This window comes from Hemitrygon akajei, chromosome 9 (assembly GCF_048418815.1).
Source record: "Hemitrygon akajei chromosome 9, sHemAka1.3, whole genome shotgun sequence".
Classification (NCBI taxonomy): domain Eukaryota; kingdom Metazoa; phylum Chordata; class Chondrichthyes; order Myliobatiformes; family Dasyatidae; genus Hemitrygon; species Hemitrygon akajei.
The window spans coordinates 70,466,965-70,484,326 of NC_133132.1; the positions used below are offsets into that span (position 1 = coordinate 70,466,965).

At 48.9% G+C, this 17,362-nt stretch overlaps 1 protein-coding gene across 6 annotated transcripts in view; it reads left to right on the forward strand.

Annotated features, from left to right (window-relative positions):
* The window catches only part of LOC140733225 (phosphofurin acidic cluster sorting protein 1-like), a 279,192-nt gene that overhangs the window by 200,119 nt on the left and 61,711 nt on the right, over window positions 1-17,362 (forward strand). For 5 of the 6 annotated variants that reach the window (XM_073056265.1, XM_073056267.1, XM_073056268.1 and 2 more), the window contains 4 exons: window positions 5,870-5,963; window positions 15,682-15,762; window positions 15,958-16,076; window positions 16,216-16,348. In XM_073056265.1, the coding sequence (XP_072912366.1) occupies window positions 5,870-5,963; window positions 15,682-15,762; window positions 15,958-16,076; window positions 16,216-16,348 (427 nt within the window). The remainder of the gene's footprint in view (window positions 1-5,869; window positions 5,964-15,681; window positions 15,763-15,957; window positions 16,077-16,215; window positions 16,349-17,362) is intronic. The other variant, XM_073056266.1, reaches the window with a different exon arrangement.

The following is a 17,362-nucleotide window of genomic DNA, read 5'->3' on the forward strand; positions in this document are numbered from 1 at the left end:
CCAGTCAGTGACTGATATACACACATCCCAGCCCGGTCAGTGACTGATATACACACATCCCAGCCCAATCAGAGACTGATGTACACACATCCCAGCCCAGTCAGTGACTGATGTACACACATCCCAGCCCAGTCAGTGACTGATGTACACACATCCCAGCCCAGTCAGAGACTGATGTACACACATCCCAGCCCAGTCAGAGACTGATGTACACACATCCCAGCCCAGTCAGTGACTGATATACACACATCCCAGCCCAGTCAGAGACTGATGTACACACATCCCAGCCCAGTCAGAGACTGATGTACACACATCCCAGCCCAGTCAGTGACTGATATACACACATCCCAGCCCAGTCAGAGACTGATGTACACACATCCCAGCCCAATCAGTGACTGATGTACACACATCCCAGCCCAGTCAGAGACTGATGTACACACATCCCAGCCCAATCAGAGACTGATGTACACACATCACAGCCCAGTCAGTGACTGATGTACACACATCACAGCCCAGTCAGAGACTGATGTACACACATCCCAGCCCAGTCAGAGACTGATGTACACACATCCCAGCCCAGTCAGTGACTGATATACACACATCCCAGCCCAGTCAGTGACTGATGTACAGACATCCCAGCCCAGTCAGAGACTGATGTACACACATCCCAGCCCAGTCAGTGACTGATATACACACATCCCAGCCCAGTCAGTGACTGATATATACACATCCCAGCCCAGTCAGAGACTGATGTACACACATCCCAGCCCAGTCAGAGACTGATGTACACACATCCCAGCCCTGTCAGTGACTGATATACACACATCCCAGCCCAGTCAGAGACTGATGTACACACATCCCAGCCCAGTCAGAGACTGATGTACACACATCCCAGCCCAGTCAGAGACTGATGTACACACATCCCAGCCCAGTCAGTGACTGATATACACACATCCCAGCCCAGTCAGAGACTGATATACACACATCCCAGCCCAGTCAGTGACTGATGTACACACATCCCAGCCCAGTCAGTGACTGATATACACACATCCCAGCCCAGTCAGAGACTGATGTACACACATCACAGCCCAGTCAGAGACTGATATACACACATCCCAGCCCAGTCAGAGACTGATGTACACACATCCCAGCCCAGTCAGTGACTGATATACACACATCCCAGCCCAGTCAGTGACTGATGTACACACATCCCAGCCCAGTCAGAGACTGATATACACACATCCCAGCCCAGTCAGTGACTGATATACACACATCCCAGCCCAATCAGAGACTGATGTACACACATCCCAGCCCAGTCAGTGACTGATATACACACATCCCAGCCCGGTCAGTGACTGATATACACACATCCCAGCCCAATCAGAGACTGATGTACACACATCCCAGCCCAGTCAGTGACTGATGTACACACATCCCAGCCCAGTCAGTGACTGATGTACACACATCCCAGCCCAGTCAGAGACTGATGTACACACATCCCAGCCCAGTCAGAGACTGATGTACACACATCCCAGCCCAGTCAGTGACTGATATACACACATCCCAGCCCAGTCAGAGACTGATGTACACACATCCCAGCCCAGTCAGAGACTGATGTACACACATCCCAGCCCAGTCAGAGACTGATGTACACACATCCCAGCCCAGTCAGTGACTGATATACACACATCCCAGCCCAGTCAGAGACTGATGTACACACATCCCAGCCCAGTCAGTGACTGATGTACACACATCCCAGCCCAATCAGAGACTAATGTACACACATCACAGCCCAGTCAGTGACTGATGTACACACATCCCAGCCCAGTCAGTGACTGATATACACACATCCCAGCCCAGTCAGTGACTGATGTACAGACATCCCAGCCCAGTCAGAGACTGATGTACACACATCCCAGCCCAGTCAGTGACTGATATACACACATCCCAGCCCGGTCAGTGACTGATGTACACACATCCCAGCCCAGTCAGTGACTGATATACACACATCCCAGCCCAGTCAGAGACTGATGTACACACATCACAGCCCAGTCAGAGACTGATATACACACATCCCAGCCCAGTCAGAGACTGATGTACACACATCCCAGCCCAGTCAGAGACAGATGTACACACATCCCAGCCCAGTCAGTGACTGATGTACACACATCCCAGCCCAGTCAGTGACTGATATACACACATCCCAGCCCAGTCAGAGACTGATGTACACACATCCCAGCCCAATCAGTGACTGATGTACACACATCCCAGCCCAGTCAGTGACTGATATACACACATCCCAGCCCGGTCAGTGACTGATGTACACACATCCCAGCCCAGTCAGTGACTGATATACACACATCCCAGCCCAGTCAGAGACTGATGTACACACATCCCAGCCCGGTCAGAGACTGACGTACACACATCCCAGCCCAGTCAGTGACTGATATACACACATCCCAGCCCAGTCAGAGACTGATGTACACACATCCCAGCCCAGTCAGTGACTGATGTACACACATCCCAGCCCAGTCAGTGACTGATGTACACACATCCCAGCCCAGTCAGTGACTGATATACACACATCCCAGCCCAGTCAGAGACTGATGTACACACATCACAGCCCAGTCAGAGACTGATATACACACATCCCAGCCCAGTCAGAGACTGATGTACACACATCACAGCCCAGTCAGTGACTGATGTACACACATCCCAGCCCAGTCAGAGACTGATGTACACACATCCCAGCCCAGTCAGAGACTGATGTACACACATCCCAGCCCAGTCAGTGACTGATGTACACACATCACAGCCCAGTCAGAGACTGATATACACACATCCCAGCCCAGTCAGAGACTGATGTACACACATCCCAGCCCAGTCAGTGACTGATGTACACACATCCCAGCCCAGTCAGAGACTGATGTACACACATCACAGCCCAGTCAGAGACTGATGTACACACATCCCAGCCCAGTCAGTGACTGATGTACACACATCCCAGCCCAGTCAGAGACTGATGTACACACATCCCAGCCCAATCAGAGACTGATGTACACACATCCCAGCCCAGTCAGAGACTGATGTACACACATCCCAGCCCAATCAGAGACTGATGTACACACATCCCAGCCCAGTCAGTGACTGATATACACACATCCCAGCCCAGTCAGAGACTGATGTACACACATCCCAGCCCAGTCAGTGACTGATGTACACACATCCCAGCCCAGTCAGTGACTGATGTACACACATCCCAGCCCAGTCAGTGACTGATATACACACATCCCAGCCCAGTCAGAGACTGATGTACACACATCACAGCCCAGTCAGAGACTGATATACACACATCCCAGCCCAGTCAGAGACTGATGTACACACATCCCAGCCCAGTCAGTGACTGATATACACACATCCCAGCCCAGTCAGTGACTGATACATGAAAGAGTGAAGCCAATGCCTCTGTCCTTGCCACTAGCTGTGTTCCCTCCAATTAGCTCCATCCCAATTCCATATCAAATATCTAAAGGCTGTTCACAACTGTATTTGATCTGTGCCACATTTTGAATAATATATAATAGCCCGCTATTCCAGATCACAGTGTCTCCCTACCAGCCTGTCTCAGCCTATCCACTGCTGAAACCTTCATCCAAATCTTTGTTATCCCTGCTTGTCAATGCCAGTGCCCCATCTCCCTGTACTTCCTAAAAGAATCATCAAAAACTCATCTGTGTAGGCTCTCGACAGCACCAGTCCTGTGCACACATTGACTATGTGCTGTCTGACCTTCATTGGCTCTGCGTTAAACCCTGACTTAATTTTAAATAATCCCTCTGCCAATCCTGGCTTTTTAATTATTGCAGGCTAAATCATCCAAACCTCAGTTGCCAAGGGCTTGTGCTCTGGATATTTCTCCCTAAAACGCTCTCTTCTCTGTGAAGGCCAAGTCTATCTCCCATCCTGTCAGCATACACGTAGACCTATCAGGTCATTCTGTGCTGTAGAAGATACGACATCAATTGAGTTGCTATTCAGAGGAAGAAGACTGAAAAAGATGTGATAGTTCCATAGTCACTATTACTCCAAGCAGCTTCTTATTTCAGAATTATTTAGTTAACTGGTTTTAGGATTCTCCACCTCATCTGCTGGGATTTTGAACCAACTTCTCTAGATCACTATTCTAGGTTGCTGGTACACTCTGTATAACAATGACTCTTCCAACGTGACACTATGTAGCTTATGTGGTACTTCACATTTTTATAAAGCAAATGATGTGCAGTGGCCAAGAGGTTATGCTAAATCTTCTAAATCACTTAGGGAACTGTGCTCTAGAAAGGGGGGGGGGGCGGTGTGTGTGTGCGTGTGCGCGTGCGTGCATAAAATTTCTGTTTTGCTCTATTTTTAATCTAACTATATAATATACATACATATACTTACTGTAATTGATTTACTTGGCTAATTATTTTTTTTCCTTGCTATATTATCATGTATTGTCCTGCCGGTGATAATAAACCTGACTCTGATTCTGAAACTCCATTTCCAAAAATAAAGATAGTTAGAAGTACAAATGCCAGCCGGTGGTGTGGTGGCATCCGCACTGGACTTTGAGGCGAGTGGTCCTGGGTTCGAATCCGGCTGGCTCCTTGCACACTGGTTTGAGCCTCGTAGAAATCAGACAACTGCTGAAGAAATGGCGAGGTTGCTACCCGATGTTCCCCAAGGCCCAGAGAAGTGTTCTTCACAGACCAGAAAGGTTAAGAGGACACTGAAGAATCATGAAGTAAATGATGAGAACCTTCCTCCACTGGAAAAAATCAGTAACTAGAGAACAGAGATTTGAGGTTTTCAGCAAAATAACCAAGGAGACAGTGGGAATAGCCTCTCACTCTCTTCCCACTGTCGCCTCCTCCATCTGCCTATTACACCTCCTCACCAGGATCCACCAATCACCTGCTAGTTCTTGCTGCAACGTTACTCCCCAACTTTTTATACTGGCTGTCTCCCCTCTGTCTTTCAATCCAGATGAAGGAATTTGACCGAAAACATCAACTGCCCATTTTGCTGTACAGAAGCTGCCTGGTCTGCTGAGTTCCTCCAGTATCTTGTGTATTGCTCCAGATTTTATTACCTACCATTTGTCATTGTGATCCTCCCACAGCACCATCCTTCTCACAGCGTAATGCTGCCACTCCTATAGTGCATTCCTGACTCTATACTGCACAGAGATATGCGGTGACACGTCTCGAAGGACCCGAGCAGGTTCTGTGCAGGGCTGGCATGTTTTCTCATGACCCTGTTTCTGCCAGAAGTTCTGGGTTTCTCAACACACACAAAGACTGGTAGATTTGTCGGCTGCTGTAACTTACTGTTTAGTCCATGTCTGTCACAGAAAGGCTGAAAGGGAAGTTGACAGATACGTAGACAAGGTAAGTTACAGAGGAGCAATACAGTAAGGGGGAGATATTGAGACAGATTTGATTTTCCCATGGGAGTTAGAATGGACCTGATGGGAAGAATGGCTTCCTGTGTGGTACTAAGTCCTTCAACGTGTGCACGACTCCCTCAGAATTATGAGTGTTAGCCTGGGTTACGTTTTCCTTGGGAGTGGAGCCTGGACCATGATACATTCACAAGCCAATCACAGACCTTAGGGAGGTCATTATGGTGGATAAGCGCTGGTCCAAAGAACCAAGTGGATGCCTTTCCTGTTAGCCAGACTGGGACCAGAACAAGAGAACCAGGATCCTCCTGTTAGAGGTCCAACCACCATTATTACTAACACCTCTGATGTACAAGTCACTGGTGTACTGGTCACTGCTCAGTCTTGCAAGCTTGAAAGTATTTAAACTTCTACTTACTGTTACAGGCCATTCTTCGAAGGGATGTCCCATTCCAGCTCACAGACTGAGATTGTCAGCATCCACAGTCAGAAGAGCCAAACGCATGAGCAGCCAAGCCCAGTGAGTAACAGACACAAATCTCCCATCACAGTGACTGAGACACAAAGCTCCCACCCCAGTGACTGAGACACAAATCTCCCATCCCAGTGACTGAGACACAAATCTCCCACTCCAGTGAGTAACAGACACAAATCTCCCATCCCAGTGAGTGAGACACAAATCTCCCACCCCAGTGACTGAGACACAAATCTCCTATCCCAGTGAGTGAGACAAATCTCCCACCCCAGTGAGTAACAGACACAAATCTCCCATCCCAGTGACTGAGACACAAATCTCCCACCCCAGTGACTGAGACACAAATCTCCCATCCCAGTGAGTGAGACACAAATCTCCCATCCCAGTGATAAGACACAAATCTCCCACCCCAGTGAGTAACAGACACAAATCTCCCATCCCAGTGACTGAGACACAAATCTCCCACCCCAGTGACTGAGACACAAATCTCCCATCCCAGTGAGTGAGACACAAATCTCCCATCCCAGTGATAACAGACACAAATCTCCCACCCCAGTGACTGTGACACAAATCACCCACCCCAGTGAGTAACAGACACAAATCTCCCATCCCAGTAACTGAGACACAAATCTCCCACCCCAGTGACTGAGACACAAACCTTCTATCCTAGTGACTGAGACACAAATCTCCCACCCCAGTGACTGAGACACAAATCTCCCATCCCAGTGAGTGAGACACAAATCTCCCACCCCAGTGAGTAACAGACACAAATCTCCCACCCCAGTGACTGAGACACAAATCTCCCATCCCAGCGAGTGAGAAACAAATCTCCCATCCCAGTGAGTAACAGACACAAATCTCCTACCCCAGTGACTGAGACACAAATCTCCCACTCCAGTGAGTAACAGACACAAATCTCCCATCCCAGTGAGTGAGACACAAATCTCCCATCCCAGTGACTGAGACACAAATCTCCCATCCCAGTGAGTGAGACAAATCTCCCACCCCAGTGAGTAACAGACACAAATCTCCCATCCCAGTGACTGAGACACAAATCTCCCACCCCAGTGACTGAGACACAAATCTCCCATCCCAGTGAGTGAGACACAAATCTCCCATCCCAGTGAGTGAGACACAAATCTCCCATCCCACTGATAAGACACAAATCTCCCACCCCAGTGACTGAGACACAAATCTCCCACCCCAGTGAGTAACAGACACAAATCTCCCATCCCAGTAACTGAGACACAAATCTCCCACCCAAGTGACTGAGACACAAATCTTCTATCCTAGTGACTGAGACACAAATCTCCCACCCCAGTGACTGAGACACAAATCTCCCATCCCAGTGAGGGAGACACAAATCTCCCATCCCAGTGAGTGAGACACAAATCTCCCACCCCAGTGAGTAACAGACACAAATCTCCCACCCCAGTGACTGAGACACAAATCTCCCATCCCAGTGAGTGACAAACAAATCTCCCACCCCAGTGACTGAGACACAAATCTCCCACCCCAGTGACTAAAACACAAATCTCCCACCCCAGTGAGTAACAGACACAAATCTCCCACCACAGTGACTGAGACACAAATCTCCCATCCCAGTGAGTGAGAAACAAATCTCCCACCCCAGTGAGTAACAGACACAAATCTCCCACCCCAGTGAGTAACAGACACAAATCTCCCATCCCAGTGAGTGAGAAACAAATCTCCCACCCCAGTGAGTAACAGACACAAATCTCCCACCCCAGTGAGTAACAGACACAAATCTCCCACCCCAGTGACTGAGACACAGATCTTCCATCCCAGTGACTGAGACACAAATCTCCCATCCCAGTGACTGGGACACAAATCTCCCATTCCAGTGACTGAGACACAAATCTCCCATCCCAGTGACTGGGACACAAATCTCCCATCCCAGTGACTGAGACACAAATCTCCCATCCCAGTGAGTAACAGACACAAATCTCCCACCCCAGTGACTGAGACACAAATCTCCCATCCCAGTGAGTGAGACACAAATCTCCCATCCCAGTGAGTAACAGACACAAATCTCCCACCCCAGTGACTGAGACACAAATCTCCCATCCCAGTGAGTGAGACACAAATCTCCCATCCCAGTGAGTAACAGACACAAATCTCCCACCCCAGTGACTGAGACACAAATCTTCTATCCTAGTGACTGAGACACAAATCTCCCATCCCAGTGACTGAGACACAAATCTCCCATCCCAGTGACTGAGTCAGAAATCTCCCATCCCAGTGACTAAGACATAAATCTCCCACCCCAGTGACTGAGACACAAATCTCCCACCCCAGTGACTGGGACACAAATCTCCCATCCCAGTGACTAAGACACAAATCTCCCATCCCAGTGAGTAACAGACACAAATCTCCCATCCCAGTAACTGAGACACAAATCTCCCATCCCAGTGACTAAGACACAAATCTCCCACCCCAGTGAGTAATAGACACAAATCTCTCATCCCAGTGATAACAGACACAAATCTCCCACCCCAGTGACTGTGACACAAATCACCCACCCCAGTGAGTAACAGACACAAATCTCCCATCCCAGTAACTGAGACACAAATCTCCCACCCCAGTGACTGAGACACAAATCTTCTATCCTAGTGACTGAGACACAAATCTCCCACCCCAGTGACTGAGACACAAATCTCCCATCCCAGTGAGTGAGACACAAATCTCCCACCCCAGTGAGTAACAAACACAAATCTCCCACCCCAGTGACTGAGACACAAATCTCCCATCCCAGTGAGTGAGAAACAAATCTCCCATCCCAGTGAGTAACAGACACAAATCTCCTACCCCAGTGACTGAGACACAAATCTCCCACTCCAGTGAGTAACAGACACAAATCTCCCATCCCAGTGAGTGAGACACAAATCTCCCACCCCAGTGACTGAGACACAAATCTCCCATCCCAGTGAGTGAGACAAATCTCCCACCCCAGTGAGTAACAGACACAAATCTCCCATCCCAGTGACTGAGACACAAATCTCCCACCCCAGTGACTGAGACACAAATCTCCCATCCCAGTGAGTGAGACACAAATCTCCCATCCCAGTGAGTGAGACACAAATCTCCCATCCCACTGATAAGACACAAATCTCCCACCCCAGTGACTGAGACACAAATCTCCCACCCCAGTGAGTAACAGACACAAATCTCCCATCCCAGTAACTGAGACACAAATCTCCCACCCAAGTGACTGAGACACAAATCTTCTATCCTAGTGACTGAGACACAAATCTCCCACCCCAGTGACTGAGACACAAATCTCCCATCCCAGTGAGGGAGACACAAATCTCCCATCCCAGTGAGTGAGACACAAATCTCCCACCCCAGTGAGTAACAGACACAAATCTCCCACCCCAGTGACTGAGACACAAATCTCCCATCCCAGTGAGTGACAAACAAATCTCCCACCCCAGTGACTGAGACACAAATCTCCCACCCCAGTGACTAAAACACAAATCTCCCACCCCAGTGAGTAACAGACACAAATCTCCCACCACAGTGACTGAGACACAAATCTCCCATCCCAGTGAGTGAGAAACAAATCTCCCATCCCAGTGAGTAACAGACACAAATCTCCCACCCCAGTGAGTAACAGACACAAATCTCCCACCCCAGTGACTGAGACACAGATCTTCCATCCCAGTGACTGAGACACAAATCTCCCATCCCAGTGACTGGGACACAAATCTCCCATTCCAGTGACTGAGACACAAATCTCCCATCCCAGTGACTGGGACACAAATCTCCCATCCCAGTGAGTAACAGACACAAATCTCCTACCCCAGTGACTGAGACACAAATCTCCCACTCCAGTGAGTAACAGACACAAATCTCCCATCCCAGTGAGTGCGATACAAATCTCCCACCCCAGTGACTGAGACACAAATCTCCCATCCCAGTGAGTGAGACAAATCTCCCAACCCAGTGAGTAACAGACACAAATCTCCCATCCCAGTGACTGAGACACAAATCTCCCACCCCAGTGACTGAGACACAAATCTCCCATCCCAGTGAGTGAGACACAAATCTCCCATCCCACTGATAAGACACAAATCTCCCACCCCAGTGACTGAGACACAAATCTCCCACCCCAGTGAGTAACAGTCACAAATCTCCCATCCCAGTAACTGAGACACAAATCTCCCACCCAAGTGACTGAGACACAAATCTTCTATCCTAGTGACTGAGACACAAATCTCCCACCCCAGTGACTGAGACACAAATCTCCCATCCCAGTGAGGGAGACACAAATCTCCCATCCCAGTGAGTGAGACACAAATCTCCCACCCCAGTGAGTAACAGACACAAATCTCCCACCCCAGTGACTGAGACACAAATCTCCCATCCCAGTGAGTGACAAACAAATCTCCCACCCCAGTGAGTAACAGACACAAATCTCCCATCCCAGTAACTGAGACACAAATCTCCCACCCAAGTGACTGAGACACAAATCTTCTATCCTAGTGACTGAGACACAAATCTCCCACCCCAGTGACTGAGACACAAATCTCCCATCCCAGTGAGTGAGACACAAATCTCCCACCCCAGTGAGTAACAGACACAAATCTCCCACCCCAGTGACTGAGACACAAATCTCCCATCCCAGTGAGTGACAAACAAATCTCCCACCCCAGTGAGTAACAGACACAAATCTCCCACCCCAGTGACTGAGACACAGATCTTCCATCCCAGTGACTGGGACACAAATCTCCCATCCCAGTGACTGGGACACAAATCTCCCATTCCAGTGACTGAGACACAAATCTCCCATCCCAGTGACTGAGACACAAATCTCCCATCCCAGTGAGTAACAGACACAAATCTCCCACCCCAGTGACTGAGACACAAATCTCCCATCCCAGTGAGTGAGACACAAATCTCCCATCCCAGTGAGTAACAGACACAAATCTCCCACCCCAGTGACTGAGACACAAATCTTCTATCCTAGTGACTGAGACACAAATCTCCCATCCCAGTGACTGAGACACAAATCTCCCATCCCAGTGACTGAGTCAGAAATCTCCCATCCCAGTGACTAAGACATAAATCTCCCACCCCAGTGACTGAGACACAAATCTCGCACCCCAGTGACTGGGACACAAATCTCCCATCCCAGTGACTAAGACACAAATCTCCCATCCCAGTGAGTAACAGACACAAATCTCCCATCCCAGTAACTGAGACACAAATCTCCCATCCCAGTGACTAAGACACAAATCTCCCACCCCAGTGAGTAACAGACACAAATCTCTCATCCCAGTGATAACAGACACAAATCTCCCACCCCAGTGACTGTGACACAAATCACCCACCCCAGTGAGTAACAGACACAAATCTCCCATCCCAGTAACTGAGACACAAATCTCCCACCCCAGTGACTGAGACACAAATCTTCTATCCTAGTGACTGAGACACAAATCTCCCACCCCAGTGACTGAGACACAAATCTCCCATCCCAGTGAGTGAGACACAAATCTCCCACCCCAGTGAGTAACAAACACAAATCTCCCACCCCAGTGACTGAGACACAAATCTCCCATCCCAGTGAGTGAGAAACAAATCTCCCATCCCAGTGAGTAACAGACACAAATCTCCTACCCCAGTGACTGAGACACAAATCTCCCACTCCAGTGAGTAACAGACACAAATCTCCCATCCCAGTGAGTGAGACACAAATCTCCCACCCCAGTGACTGAGACACAAATCTCCCATCCCAGTGAGTGAGACAAATCTCCCACCCCAGTGAGTAACAGACACAAATCTCCCATCCCAGTGACTGAGACACAAATCTCCCACCCCAGTGACTGAGACACAAATCTCCCATCCCAGTGAGTGAGACACAAATCTCCCATCCCAGTGAGTGAGACACAAATCTCCCATCCCACTGATAAGACACAAATCTCCCACCCCAGTGACTGAGACACAAATCTCCCACCCCAGTGAGTAACAGACACAAATCTCCCATCCCAGTAACTGAGACACAAATCTCCCACCCAAGTGACTGAGACACAAATCTTCTATCCTAGTGACTGAGACACAAATCTCCCACCCCAGTGACTGAGACACAAATCTCCCATCCCAGTGAGGGAGACACAAATCTCCCATCCCAGTGAGTGAGACACAAATCTCCCACCCCAGTGAGTAACAGACACAAATCTCCCACCCCAGTGACTGAGACACAAATCTCCCATCCCAGTGAGTGACAAACAAATCTCCCACCCCAGTGACTGAGACACAAATCTCCCACCCCAGTGACTAAAACACAAATCTCCCACCCCAGTGAGTAACAGACACAAATCTCCCACCACAGTGACTGAGACACAAATCTCCCATCCCAGTGAGTGAGAAACAAATCTCCCATCCCAGTGAGTAACAGACACAAATCTCCCACCCCAGTGAGTAACAGACACAAATCTCCCACCCCAGTGACTGAGACACAGATCTTCCATCCCAGTGAATGAGACACAAATCTCCCATCCCAGTGACTGGGACACAAATCTCCCATTCCAGTGACTGAGACACAAATCTCCCATCCCAGTGACTGGGACACAAATCTCCCATCCCAGTGACTGAGACACAAATCTCCCATCCCAGTGAGTAACAGACACAAATCTCCCACCCCAGTGACTGAGACACAAATCTCCCATCCCAGTGAGTGAGACACAAATCTCCCATCCCAGTGAGTAACAGACACAAATCTCCCACCCCAGTGAGTGAGACACAAATCTCCCATCCCAGTGAGTAACAGACACAAATCTCCTACCCCAGTGACTGAGACACAAATCTCCCACTCCAGTGAGTAACAGACACAAATCTCCCATCCCAGTGAGTGAGATACAAATCTCCCACCCCAGTGACTGAGACACAAATCTCCCATCCCAGTGAGTGAGACAAATCTCCCACCCCAGTGAGTAACAGACACAAATCTCCCACCCCAGTGACTGAGACACAAATCTCCCATCCCAGTGAGTGAGACACAAATCTCCCATCCCAGTGAGTGAGACACAAATCTCCCATCCCACTGATAAGACACAAATCTCCCACCCCAGTGACTGAGACACAAATCTCCCACCCCAGTGAGTAACAGTCACAAATCTCCCATCCCAGTAACTGAGACACAAATCTCCCACCCAAGTGACTGAGACACAAATCTTCTATCCTAGTGACTGAGACACAAATCTCCCACCCCAGTGACTGAGACACAAATCTCCCATCCCAGTGAGGGAGACACAAATCTCCCATCCCAGTGAGTAACAGACACAAATCTCCCACCCCAGTGAGTGAGACACAAATCTCCCATCCCAGTGAGTAACAGACACAAATCTCCCACCCAAGTGACTGAGACACAAATCTTCTATCCTAGTGACTGAGACACAAATCTCCCACCCCAGTGACTGAGACACAAATCTCCCATCCCAGTGAGGGAGACACAAATCTCCCATCCCAGTGAGTAACAGACACAAATCTCCCACCCCAGTGAGTGAGACACAAATCTCCCACCCCAGTGAGTAACAGACACAAATCTCCCACCCCAGTGACTGAGACACAAATCTCCCATCCCAGTGAGTGACAAACAAATCTCCCACCCCAGTGAGTAACAGACACAAATCTCCCATCCCAGTAACTGAGACACAAATCTCCCACCCAAGTGACTGAGACACAAATCTTCTATCCTAGTGACTGAGACACAAATCTCCCACCCCAGTGACTGAGACACAAATCTCCCATCCCAGTGAGTGAGACACAAATCTCCCACCCCAGTGAGTAACAGACACAAATCTCCCACCCCAGTGACTGAGACACAAATCTCCCATCCCAGTGAGTGACAAACAAATCTCCCACCCCAGTGACTGAGACACAAATCTCCCACCCCAGTGACTAAAACACAAATCTCCCACCCCAGTGAGTAACAGACACAAATCTCCCACCACAGTGACTGAGACACAAATCTCCCACCCCAGTGACTGAGACACAAATCTTCTATCCTAGTGACTGAGACACAAATCTCCCACCCCAGTGAGTAACAGTCACAAATCTCCCATCCCAGTAACTGAGACACAAATCTCCCACCCAAGTGAGTGAGACACAAATCTCCCACCCCAGTGAGTAACAGACACAAATCTCCCACCCCAGTGACTGAGACACAAATCTCCCATCCCAGTGAGTGACAAACAAATCTCCCACCCCAGTGACTGAGACACAAATCTCCCACCCCAGTGACTAAAACACAAATCTCCCACCCCAGTGAGTAACAGACACAAATCTCCCACCACAGTGACTGAGACACAAATCTCCCACCCCAGTGAGTAACAGACACAAATCTCCCATCCCAGTAACTGAGACACAAATCTCCCACCCAAGTGACTGAGACACAAATCTTCTATCCTAGTGACTGAGACACAAATCTCCCACCCCAGTGACTGAGACACAAATCTCCCATCCCAGTGAGGGAGACACAAATCTCCCATCCCAGTGAGTGAGACACAAATCTCCCACCCCAGTGAGTAACAGACACAAATCTCCCACCCCAGTGACTGAGACACAAATCTCCCATCCCAGTGAGTGACAAACAAATCTCCCACCCCAGTGACTGAGACACAAATCTCCCACCCCAGTGACTAAAACACAAATCTCCCACCCCAGTGAGTAACAGACACAAATCTCCCACCACAGTGACTGAGACACAAATCTCCCATCCCAGTGAGTGAGAAACAAATCTCCCATCCCAGTGAGTAACAGACACAAATCTCCCACCCCAGTGAGTAACAGACACAAATCTCCCACCCCAGTGACTGAGACACAGATCTTCCATCCCAGTGACTGAGACACAAATCTCCCATCCCAGTGACTGGGACACAAATCTCCCATCCCAGTGACTGAGACACAAATCTCCCATCCCAGTGAGTAACAGACACAAATCTCCCACCCCAGTGACTGAGACACAAATCTCCCATCCCAGTGAGTGAGACACAAATCTCCCATCCCAGTGAGTGAGACACAAATCTCCCACCCCAGTGAGTAACAGACACAAATCTCCCACCCCAGTGACTGAGACACAGATCTCCCACTCCAGTGAGTAACAGACACAAATCTCCCACCCCAGTGACTGAGACACAAATCTTCTATCCTAGTGACTGAGACACAAATCTCCCATCCCAGTGACTGAGACACAAATCTCCCATCCCAGTGACTGAGTCAGAAATCTCCCATCCCAGTGACTAAGACATAAATCTCCCACCCCAGTGACTGAGACACAAATCTCCCACCCCAGTGACTGGGACACAAATCTCCCATCCCAGTGACTAAGACACAAATCTCCCATCCCAGTGAGTAACAGACACAAATCTCCCATCCCAGTAACTGAGACACAAATCTCCCACCCCAGTGACTGGGACACAAATCTCCCATCCCAGTGACTAAGACACAAATCTCCCACCCCAGTGAGTAACAGACACAAATCTCTCATCCCAGTAACTGAGTCATAAATCTCCCGTCCCAGTGAGTGACTGAGTCAGAAATCTCCCAGTCTGTGACTGTTATGTGAATCTCCCAGGCAGTAACTGATACACGAATCTCCCTGCCCAGTTACTGATATACAAATCTCCCAGGCCAATGACTAATTTTGATGAACATTTGTCAGCGTACAAGGTGGCCCAGGATCCCTTTTGAATGGCCATGGGTACAGTATGACTAAATGTTGTCTTTCCACCTCACTCCATAGGCAGAGCCCTCACTGTCAGACAGTAAGAACATGACGACCACCAGCCAGCAGGAAGAGGCTGCTGTTGAATCCGTACCTGTGGTGAGTACACATCTCAGAGTGAGAGGTCATCCACATTCAAAGCCTGGCACCTGGTCATCACATGTACTGGGCCCTATCAGAGAGTGCACAGTGGTGACTGTCTGTGGTACAGTCTGTGTTGCACGGTCCGCGCTGTTGACTGGGGCATGTGTTACAATCCAGGACTAAGCTGAGGCCCTGCGCTTTTGTTCCCAGGAGCTGGTGGATGTGGATGTAAAGTCAGGCGAAGCAGACTCTTGGGAGGCGTCCATGGAGCGGCTACTGCCTCTGGGGAAAATCACAAAGACAGAATCACAGCTGATTATGTCCCCCAGGTACGTAGGTACTGTGTTGCAAAGCAGACAGGCCTGTAATGCCTCTCTTACACATTCACCCTCACACTCTTCTTTATTGGAGGAGACTGTAACTCCCTCCCTGGTTCCTGTTCTCATTCATGTTCTTCTTCCCATTCAGTAAGTCAGAAAGTAGACAGCTTCGAAGGCCCAGGAGCACTTCCCTGAGGGATCGACAGAACTCGAAGACACAAGGTGACAGAGCCAGCAGTTTCGACAGCGAGTGCTTATCTGACTCCAGATTCAACAACCAGGTTAATCTCCTTCATCCACTGCTTCCTGCTTCTTCACCTCATGTGAAGTGACAGACTTGTTGGGGGTACTGTACGTCAAACAGCTTGTTCTCAAGTTTCTCTCCACGGTGACCCTGAACCTGGGCAGTGGGTGGGATAAATACACAGTGACATTGATCTGGGCTGTCAGACAGTATGATACACCTTCAGTACTGCCCATCTAACAGTGTGTTACTCTCTCAGTTCTGCCCCTCCCACAGTGTGATGCTCCTTCAGTATTGCCCCTCGCACAATATGTCATACTGCCGCTCCCACACCGAGACACTTCCTCCATACTGAATTTGGAATCCCTGAACCACTTCTGACACACTGGGTGGCACCTTTGGATGAAATGGAAGCCTACTTACACATTACTCCCTCTGTTCCCTTTTAGAAAGTGATTTAGCACCCAGTGTGAATTGCAATATGTATTATTCCAACATGTAATATTCTCTGGATTGTGAAGTGACAGAGGTGCAATGTCCTGGCTTTGCGTTAGCATGTGACAGCAATGATATGCACTGGCAGACAGGATCAAGACTACTAATGCAGGCAGAAGCAATTAGATCAAAATAATTAATGAACATATAATCAGTTGCCACCTTATTAAGTATAAGAGGTCTTCTGATACTGTCACCCATTCTCTTCAAGATTCAATGTGTTGTGCATTCTGAGATGCTCTTCTGCACACCACTGTTATAACACTGTTATTTGAATTATTGTTGCCTTCCTGTCAGCTTGAACCACTTTGGCCATTTTCCTCTGATATCTCTCATTAAAAGGTGTTTTCACCCACAGAACTGCTGCTCACTGGATGTTTTTTTTTTGGTTTTGAACCACTCTCTAGAGACTGTTGTGCCTGAAAATCCCAGGAGATCAGCAACACCTGAGATACTCAAACTACCCCGTCTGGCGGCAGCAACTCAATGCATAAAACATGCAGATATAGTCAAGAGGTTTAGTTGCTGTTCAGATTAAACAAGAACGTGATCTATG